This window comes from Arachis duranensis, chromosome 1, assembly GCF_000817695.3.
Source record: "Arachis duranensis cultivar V14167 chromosome 1, aradu.V14167.gnm2.J7QH, whole genome shotgun sequence".
Classification (NCBI taxonomy): Eukaryota; Viridiplantae; Streptophyta; class Magnoliopsida; order Fabales; family Fabaceae; genus Arachis; species Arachis duranensis.
In genome coordinates, this window is record NC_029772.3 from 95,343,240 (window position 1) to 95,354,529 (window position 11,290).

Sequence of the window (11,290 nt, forward strand, 5' to 3'; positions counted from 1 at the left end):
AGGAGGAATGCAAGGAAGAAGGAGAATAAGAAAAAGGAGAAGGAGTAGAAGGAAGAACGTAAAATACAAATGGTGAAGAAGAACAGATTCTCATTTCGCGCTATTCAAAGGTGAGGAAGCGCGTGTTTACACCATCTTTAAATTGAGAGTTGTTTTTGTTGAGTTTGAGCTTATTTGTATAGACTTGTATACCAAAAAGAATTGTATGTGTAATAAGTCTCTAAAAATATATAATTAGTTGTTTAATGTAAATATTTTCTAAAATGACATTATATCTGCATTAAAATTAAATCTTAAAATATAATATTACCTTTTAATAGAAAAAAACTTAATAATAACAATAATAATAATAATAATAATAATAATAATAATAAAATGTCATATATGTAGACCAAGTTCAATACTAACTTGACCAATAATAATAGATAATAAATTTGGGCCATGGGCTTAGTCTCCACTCAGAGCACAAGCCTGTTACTGGGCCGAAACTAGCCAATTCTTACATAGGTGGCTTTCTGTCTACATAAGTAGCCTAATATAATACCAACAAAAAAAATGTAGTCGAATCTATATTTCATAGAAAATTATTATCAATCAACTAAACCCATCATCATCCTTCATAAAGATGAATAGTTATTTGAATGCCTAATTTTAATTTTTTTTAAATAATTCGCTTGCAATAATTCATATATGTGGATTAGATAAAAATTTTAAATTTAGTTGAACCAAAAGTCATGTGGATGTGGAGTGTTTGTCTCTTAGCGTGCACTCTCCTAATACTACTAATTATAAGGATGGATTGTCATGTCTAAAAAAAATTAGCATCAGAAATTCAGAATAGCCATTATAATGTTTACACAATGTTGACGAGAATGATGATCGGCATCAGAAAGCTCATTAGCCATAATTTTTTTTCTTTTGCAAATAAGATTATGTGTTTTAACTCTTTTTTATCAGGTCATAATTTTTAAGTTTGCCTTTAATTGTTAGATTAAGAAATAATTGAAAAAAATTATTTTTTTTGTTAATTTTATCGTTCAATCTCAATATCAGAAAACATCAGAGTTATTGTATTTTTGTATGATCTTGCTTCATAAATAAATATGTTTTTATACTATCATTTTTAGTTTTTTTTTTAATTATAATTGTTTATCAATTTTTTATTTATTTTTCTTGTTTATGATATGGATGTTTCATTAAAAGCTTTTTTGTTTGATATTCTCTATTATATTGTTGTATTTTTCTAATATATTTTTTGTACTAGTTGTTTATAATTATTTTAATAAATTTTATTAATACATAATTTTTTTTAAAATTTTATTATTTTTAGTTTAACTTTGTATAATTTTTATTATGTGTTATTGAATTAGTATGTACTTTATTTAGAGTACTAAAGAATAATACTAAAAAATTATGATAAAAAGTACTAAATTTCAATATAAAAATTTAAATTCTTTAAAAAAAGTATATAGTGAAGAAGTGCTAAAGAAAATATAATAAGAAACTATAATAAGAAATTGTTAAAAAAAATATAATTTCTAATTATATAATTACATGTTTTTAAATATTTTTGTACGTAAATATAATTTTAAATAATATCATCTAAACAACATATATGTTATTATAATTTATTTTAATAAAAAAATTATTAAATATAAATCATATTAACACCAACTCTAATCAATTTAATACAAATTTCTCTTTACAAACATTAATCCAAACATGCTAAAAAAAATTGAAATAAACGAAATGAACTACAAGTCTCACTATTTTGCAGAAATGTTGGCTCCAAAAAGCATTTACTCTTTAATCAATACTCAACAAAATCTATTAATAAGTAAATTATAACGAATTACTTAACTAACTAGAAAAAGACGAAATCATTATTACAGAATGAGAGGTTGTGAATGAATCAAGCTAAGTTCCTGAAGACGGGATTGAATCTTTTCCAAAGTACCATCAACAGTAATATCAAAAGCATCCTTCTTCATCCTTAAACCTGGAGAACTGTTATGCTTGCGATAAACAACTCTGGGAATCAATTCAAGAACCTTCTCCCTCATTCGCCGAACCCTAGCCCTGGGTATCCGCTTCAAAACATCCAAGATCTTCAAACCCTTAAACACTACATCCTCCTTTGGAATAAATACTGAAAAACTCTCAAATTCGTTCTCTGATAAGTGCCACCCGTATTGCGCCTTTGCTGATAGATCTTCAAAGAACACTGGTATGCAACCCGCCACGATCCCATCGAACGTTGACCTCCGCGTCGGTGTGTCCCCTGGCGGCTGCAAGCAGAAGCTCGACTTCAACATTGGCCTCATGAACCTCAAAGGGTCATGCTCACAAACACCGTTCGAGCAATCCACGAATTCGCACAGACTCTCGTACCCGTCAACACCGGTGGCATTCGCTGTCGCGTACTCGCACTCCATCCTGATACTCCGACGGACATTGGGCCCACCCGTGGAGGATCCACCACCGCCTGCAAACATGGCCAGGTTAGAACGCTTGGAGCGGCGCACGCGCTGCACCCAGGACTCTAACAAACCCAGATTCGGAGGATGAAATGACGTTGGGTAAGGAACAGCGTGCTCCTGCCAGGGCCACGCGCGAGATTCGAGCGTGAGAGCGGTGACGTTGTAGAACTCGGGAAGCTCAAGAAAGGAGGTTCCCCAGAGAGGCGGGTCATTATGTAAGGGCTGCGTGAAGTCCCAAGCGGGGCGAGCCATAACAAGGAAGTGATCGTGGCCCATTCTGCGGGCCCAGATCTCAGGGGAGTCATCCTGGAGGAATTCGAAGAGTTCGAGGCCGTGATCAGAGCTTGAGTTGTAGTCTGGACCGTAAAGGTAGCGGAGAGCGTCTAGGGAGGCGTAGTACGGAAGGAAGATGGCGTCGGCAAGAGAGGGGTCATGGGTGAGGCATGGGTATTCCAGCATGCGGCGGTGGAATATGAGTTCCAAAGTGGACGGGTCGGTGCGGTACCAACTGTTTGAGTGGTTGTGCGTCTTCTGACCCAGGCCATGGTTCGCAAGGTACGGGCAGAAGTCGTCAAACAGCGGGTATTCGGAGCATTTTGACAGTAGATCTAAGTTGAATCTAGGTGGTATCTTTCTTATGTGTATCCATCTCTTGTCGCACCTTTTTTCTCCTTCAGAGTTGGGTTCTACATCTGCAACTGCATCATTCAAGCAGATGACCAAGCACACCAACATAGTTTGAATCCTGTATGTGGAGGATGCCATTGTTTTTGGGGTTTAGAGAGAAAGGGGTGGAAGTGGAAGAGAAACTGTAAAAACAAAATAAATAAATAATAAATAAATAAATAATGGAAGATAGTGGGGAGTTTGGCAGCGATGATTTTGGTATGGAAGAGAGTTATTTGACCCAAAATTGTCGGTGCATGCTGAAATAGATACGACGTCGTATATATGGAACCAGAACCATCCATCCTTTATTACTTTAACGCCCATTCATGGATCAGTATATGCGGCTCACATTTAGAGCATAGTGTGGGATCACTGCCTCCACAGCCTCTTATATAAATAACAAAAATAAAAAATATGTGAGGTCAAGTCTGCCCTCAACAAAATACGAGTTAGAGAAAGGTTCTTCTCCTTTACTTCTCTCATAAGGGCAAATCAAGTTCACTAAAAAATAATATCTATTTGCAAGGATAACTATTACATTGGTGAATCCAATTCAAATACGGGTATATAGCAATAATAGCATACTATTTGCTAAATGGAAAAACTAAATACATTCCTAAATAATTGCTCTTCCACTGATTACTATAACGATATTAATTATGAAATAATGAATTTATTTTAATTTATTTATTTTTATTATTCTATAATTATATTATTTTAATCTATATTAAATTAAAATGTTGCTATTAGTTTTTATTTTAATGGTAATTTAATTTATTTAAATATTTAATTAAAATAATTTTTTAATTTTATTTTTAATTGTTTCTGTTAACTTTGATTAAAATTATTTTATTTGTTCTATATTTTAGGTTAATCAAATTATCACTGCTTATTTGTCATCATTTAGGTTAATTAAATTATATATTTTTTTTCAGTTTGTGTTATTTAAATTGGTTATTTGATTTGATATATTTTATATTTATAGTTTTTTTTTTTTTACTAAAGATAGGGAGAGTGGAACCCATAATCTCTTGAATAAGTACAAAAAAATTATACCATTTAAACTACAACTTATGAGCTTATTTATATTAGTTTTAGCTTGGCTGGTGTTTTTATAATATTACTATATTAGGTTGATTTATATTTTTCTAAAGTATATATAAATAATGTGGATCAAATAATTTATGGCTATTATAATTGAATGCAGAATTTTTATCCTATTTAATAACTTAGATATGTTCTTTTATTTTTTAATTTTTTTCTATTTTTACCTTTTATTTTGTATGTGTATTCTTATCTAAATATTAAATGAGTTTTTTAAATTTCTATTAAGAAATATTTCTTTATTTTGATTAGAGTAATGACCATCACAAAAGTTTGGATTATTTTATTGGTTTGTGATCCAAAATTTTTAATTAAATTATTGTAGAAGAGTACATATAGAATACATAGTTCATTATAAATTGGATCTTTACGTAGTTAATTGTTTTTTCTTCCTAAATTATTTAATTGCTATATACAGTTTATTTTAATTGCTATACAATATCTAAAAATAATAAATAGCTTAATCAAAATAATTTTTTGCAGGAGCAATGTTAATGTAAAAATAAATCCAAAAAAAAATTAAATACTTTACAACACATCTAATATACGAGGGGAGCTTCACACTTCTACCACTAGAATTAATAGTTAGTAGTTAGTATTTGAAAATAGTGATGTATTAAGGTCACCCATTTAAGCAATAAATCTCAACTGGTGTATTTGTTAGTGTGAATTTGTTACAATTTTGTATTAATTAATTTAGTATTTTATTGTACTATATAAGTCTTTATTATTGTTGATTAGTTATAGTATAAAAGTTATATTCAATTTTGTTCTGCTTAATTTTAAACTTATAACTTACAAATTTAATTAATACTGTTACTAATTTAAAAATAGCATTTTTATCTTTTATTAATACAATTGATTGATTATTCAAAAATAGGTATTTTATATATTTTCAACCCATTTTAACACTAACATATAAAACGATGGTACTGTGTTAACAAGGGTAGTGCATCAGCCTTCACGTGGATTACTTTATTTTTTTTTAATTACATTAAAGATTAAGCAAAACAAAAACCGTGTTGCAACAAAGACATCTTAAAGCATGTTAAGCATCAATATGTTAAATGTACACGTAAAGTTTGTAAATACTATAAATAATTATTTATAACATATCAACATTAAAATTTATACGGTGCTGTGTATAAATAAAAAAATAATAGTTATATTATATATTTAAACTTTTTTACGTCCAAATTCAATTAAATTAGTATAAATCTAAAAAAAATTACTTTTATTTTTAAGAGCTATGCAACATAAACTTTTATTATCTTTTTCTCAAATTTAAAATCTCTCTTAAAATCTCACAACAAACACTCAAAACTCAGCGAAAACTCAAGCGAAAAGAAAAAGAGAAATCATTGAAGGTACTTTGGTCTTCTCTCTCTTGCGAGATAGTTGATATAGTTAAAAACAAAAAATAGAAATAATAGTTCTTTTTATAGTGTACATTTTGTGATAACAATACTCATTCGGTGTTATCTAACTCACATCGACGCTTTTCTGGATATAAAATTGATTTGCATATGTTTTGGTTAATGATTGAATCTCGTTCTCCTGGATTTCGTATAGTTAGGGCATATAATAGACTTCGTACTGCTTTTGGTGTAATTTAGACTATTTTTTCTTATCAAAAAATGATTTGGATGTGTTTTTGTTAAATATTGAGTTTTTTTGTTTATTTGTTCTGAAATAATTTTTTGTGGTGGGATCATTAAGTAATTTTGGTTCATTACTTAGTTTAATTGAGGTTCATTTGGTCTCGTTCACTTGGATTTACTGTGCTTAGGACATGAAATATTTTTGTTGATGATTGAGTCTATGTGTTTGCTTGTTTAAATAGTGAATTAATTTTGGTTCATTTTATGAATTAACCGAGGTTCAGTTGATATTGTTGTTAAGTATTGACCAAATTTTTAATTACTTACCGTCAAAATGAGAAAGAAGAAAGTTGCCAAGAAGACCGTCTTAAAAAGGAAAAAGCCAGTTTATGATGTAAATATATACACATTAAATCAACTCTACTTTTGTACTACAAATATATCGTATAACATAATTTCAAATTATTGTAGAAAACTCACAATTTGAGATGCTCTACAAGAATGATAGCTGAGATATTTGCCAAAATGCGTGATCAAAAGAAAGCAATCATCGAGAAAATGGAATTTGGCGCACTAAGACATATCTCGTCATTAAATGTCCCACACAACCTCTTGAGGGAATTGGCACATTCCTTCGATCTCTATAAAGGATTCTTAGAGACGTGCTTTGGAAAGATCGACATAACCCCAATCAAGATAAGAGATGCACCGGGTCTAAATTCAACTGGTTAAAAAAAAGATTTTTCTGCTATATTCTATTAATAAAGTTTTGCTGTTATTTATGTGTTACTTTGTTTATATTAACCTATTTCAATGCTGGTGCTATTGTAGGAAATTTTTTCCTCAAAAAGTTGTCTACAAGAAACTGAGTGACGAGCAAAAGGAAATTGTCGAGAGGGGCTTACTCAACCTCAATTGTCCACATCATGGTTTCATCACAAAACCCAAAAAAAGTTTTTAAACCTCTAAATAATTCTGAATTACAACTATACTAGTTTATGAGGTATTTATAACCTTTTATTAGGTTAAAATATAGGAAACTTTAAGCCAACAAACATAAGGCCCAATCTAGTAATTAAATAAACAAAATCATTGTACATGCAGCAACTCATTAGCCAGCGGCAGACCCTTAAATGGAGCTCAGATCCGTGACGGATTAGTTCTTAACCTGTCGGGTTGGGGGATACCGTTTGGGTAAACAAAAAAAAATTAAAACATTCTAAAAATATAAACTAATATCTTCTAGTAACACTTGAACTCTTCATATCACGAACATTTGAAACACGTATCATTCTCTTCCTATTCAAAAAAGATTCATCTTTGGTAAAAAAAAAAAAAACTAGTATAAGAAAAGGACAATTACAAAAAAGATAATTTTTTTCTTTTTCTTTTTGTGTATTTTTCTTTTTTTCTCTTTTTTTTACGCTGTATGTTTTTTATTTTATTTTTTAAAACAATAAAATCAACAATAACTACAAAACAATAATGAAACTCAAACAGAAGACACAAATGACAAAAACATAAAGAAAGACACGATAGCACTAGACTTTTTTTAACGATAAAAGAAGAACAAATATAGATTAATAATAATTAATCTAATACCCAAACTCTATACCAAATGATACACAAAAAGGAAAAACAAAATGACACGAATTAAAATTGAATAAGAAAGATACATTAAAATTGAAATAGAAACAAAAAAGATCAGTTGAAATTGAATACAGAGAGAATCACTATATTTTCTATCCAATTTCTTGAAACAACAAGAAAGGGACTCCTCAACTAACTTATCTACATCATAATTTGGGAATTGCATCGAAGGAACTCATCAACCTTCCACTCAATTTCCCATGCAACAAGAGAAGAACTCACTCAACCTCACTTGTCCACACCATAATTTCATCACAAAACAAAAATGTGTTTTGTCACCTCTAATCACTCAATACTACGACTACAATAGCTAAGAAGGTATTTAAACCTCTTATTAGGTTAAAACAAAGAAAACTCTAAAACCCACAAACATAAAGCCCAATCTAGTAACTAAATAAACAAAAATCAAAATACATCAAAATAAACTAATAATTTTAAATAATATTTGATCTATTCATATCACGAACATTTGAAGCACGTATCACCATGCTTCTTGCATCAGCCCAAAAAGCATTTTTGATAGAGTGATCAACCTCAACATCAACCTCATAAAAGAAATTTTGATGCTTCTCTTTCATTCTTAATAAGTATTTTCCAATTTTTTTGCATCATCTTGTTCAGACACGTTGCGGACTTCCCTTATAATATAATTTCTCACATCTTTTTTTACAAAACTTAGTTCACGGTGATCACCTATTGCTGCCACAAATAATTGGTATATTTTGCTTGGTCTAATTCCTGTTTCATCATTATTCTCGATCGTACGATGCACAAACATGATTAGCTCCATGTGCTGTTTAAGCAACTCTGTTCTATTTGGACAGCATGTATGTGAATGATCCAGAATAACTTTAGAAATGATTAAAAAACTAACGTCCTTCATTTTATGTATATAAATCTTTGTTGGAAAATTGATTCCAGCTGAGGGGTTTATATTAAGAGTTGGAGATATCTTTGATTTTCATTTCTTCTCTCTACTACATGTAATTAATTGATTCTTAATTTTATTTTCATTTCGAATAGTGTTTCTTATTTTCGTAGAAAAATCAGCAAATTTGGAATAATTTTTGTAAAATTTTTCAGCTTCATCAAGTATCTTGAAAGTCATACCAACCTTCGAGACAAACTGCTCATCGACAACACATAAATACTAAAAACGAACCAAAATGTTATAAGCACAACACAATTATATAAAAACAAATGAATTGAATGTATAGTAGAGAATTTCATATTTATAATAAAATGATTTCATAAGCTCATTGTTGGTTGAAATCACATAAAAGTTTTAGAAAAATAATTAATCCCATTTAAAATTGAATTAAAGCATAAGAACCAACAACATCAAACATAAACAAAAATGAACTGAAAAAAGTCCCATATAACACTAAATAGATTCATCTAAAAATTCAGAAACTATTACATTTCATCCAAATTCAAATTCAGAAATAATACTGATTTTCACAAAAAAGAATGAAATTATTCATTATCATTTAATTGCATTTGATTCCATTCCATTCAATTTAAATTGTTGAAGAATGAAACTACATAAATTAGGAATGAACCAAATCTCGTCCACTTAATTTGATTCAGAAGAACAATCTAATTTACCATAGTTCAACTGATCTAAACTTGAATCATTCATTGTTCTCAAAAACGCGAAACTATAGGAATTTGATTGCAGTGCTGGATTTCAAAAGAAATGCAAAGTTTGGTTGAAAAACAATGCAGATTTGTTTTGTCGATTTTTTGCAAATCGATAGTGGTTCGATTCTAATAGTTTGGGAGCGAAACCTACTCCTCTTTGCAGGTACCAGTTTTTCTAAAAGTGCATCAAAGTATCTTCCATTAGATAAGTTTCGGGAATAAAAATAAATTAAACTCTGTGAATTGAAAAATAAAGAAGAAATAAAATATTTGAAAAGGAAATTGTTTATAAATTAAAAGCTATTCGCATTGAAATTAAAAGGAAACAAATAAACTGCCTTCAATTGGATCAAAGGACTTCAGCATGAAAGATTAAAATTCAAGAAGATAAATTGAACAATTGAAATAGAGAGAACTTAGAAAATAAAATTACTTAAAATGTCAATTTTACAGAAAAGTGAATTGAAAAGATGAATAGATGGAAGGAACCCTATAAAAAAGTTACTCGATTGCAGATTCAGGAATTCGTTGGGATGTGAGTGTACTTGAGTGTTTTTCTGAGTAAAACTTCCAACCCTTATTCTCTAACGCTTCCTAGTATTTATAATCTATTTTACATAACTGACGATTAATTACAATTAATTACATGATCACAATTTTGAATGCAATCCCTCTTGATAACCGTTCCTGCCATTTGATTGTAAGCGTTTCCCATAATTTTCTCGTGTGATAGAAACCTCTAACTATTCCACTACCATGACGATTTGGCTTGCCTATCAAATGCCTCACTCGATCACTTATTTTGAATCTCTTATTTGATCAAACTTATCCAATTAATAAGTCAATCGAAATCTAATCTGAGCCAATCATTTCCAACTTAACTCGCACTTGACCTACTCCGAATCAGCTTACTTTTACCGAATATATTTTTTTGATCAACAAATTGCCCCCTTGGATTAATGTATTTGCTTTTGATAACATTATCAGAAGATAAAATACTTAATCCACAATTGAAAATGTCAGTTTTCAAATCAGTAATAATTGTCATTTAAACTCCCCATTAATACTGACCCACTCGACACGTTTCTCGAGACTTGCGCTATCTCTTTCTACCACTTCATCTTCCTTACGAAGTTACCTATATCCACATCTCTCTCACAGTAACGGCTATAGTAACACTTTAAATCCATCATTCTCACCTTTGTTCAAATCTTTCAAAACTTACCATTTCCTGAATTTCCCTTACACCAAGGACTTCCTCACAAAAATCCCAACCTTTAGTCTCCTTTTCTCTATTCAATAATGGCTGGTTCCTCTTGTCAAGCTACCACCCAAGACAAAGGTAAAAGTCCTGCAGTAGCACCGCCATCTCCGCCAGCCCTTCGCATTCTTAATCAAGTCAATGATGAAGTCATTGACGATCCCCATTTGCAAATTAATGATACCAGAATCTTAATCCCCTTCACAATCAGTGCAGATACATACTGCTTTCTCGGACCAATTGAAACACTTGAGAGAGCAAACAAAAAACTTTCTTTCTTTCCAAGTGCTGAAGGGGAAGATATGCTAATAAACCAAACTTTTAACATTTCTCATTTCATCAACCAAAAAATCCTTTAGGAATAATCTAAAAATCAATCCTCGAGGATTCGATTTCACAACTTGGTACCAACGCCTTGAGCCCACAAAAAGTGCTGCCTGGGGAGCTTTAGGAATACAAGAATTACTAAGGCTTTCTCATTTCTCACTTACAACATACCCTTGGATGATTAGGGTTGTGACTTGTTTCTGAAACAGGACAACCAACAATTTCCATCTTCCTTGCGGAATGATCGGAATGTCTCTCCTTGACGTAGCTGCTATTACAGGACTCCCAATAAATCCTCCGGATTGTACCCCGGACATGCAGCCTAAGCACCACTATAATGTTGTCTGAACCAACTCCTACAGTGACTTCATTGCCCATAACATGGGTGCAGAAGGTACAAAAATCACAGATAATGAACATGTAGCCTTCTTATTTTATTGGTTAAATGCAATTCTGTTCTGTTCTCGAAGCATACAAATGTCGAAGCTTTTCCTTCCCTTAGCTACTATTCTTCACAAAGGAAAAGTTCTCAACTTTGGCCAAACTCCTTCTAA

At 30.8% G+C, this 11,290-nt stretch overlaps 1 protein-coding gene across 1 annotated transcript; it reads right to left on the reverse strand.

The window, feature by feature from the left end:
- Nucleotides 1-1,645: 1,645 nt before the first annotated feature.
- LOC107464192 (probable xyloglucan galactosyltransferase GT19) lies at nucleotides 1,646-3,506 on the reverse strand. Its single transcript, XM_016083124.3, has one exon. The coding sequence runs from the start codon at nucleotides 3,243-3,245 to the stop codon at nucleotides 1,887-1,889; it is 1,359 nt and encodes a 452-aa protein (XP_015938610.1). The 5' UTR covers nucleotides 3,246-3,506; the 3' UTR covers nucleotides 1,646-1,886.
- Nucleotides 3,507-11,290: the final 7,784 nt, after the last annotated feature.

What these genes read in the sequence shown, in the direction of transcription:
- LOC107464192 (XM_016083124.3), bottom strand. Translation starts at nt 3,245, where the DNA reads ATGGCATCCTCCACATACAGGATTCAAACTATGTTGGTGTGCTTGGTC.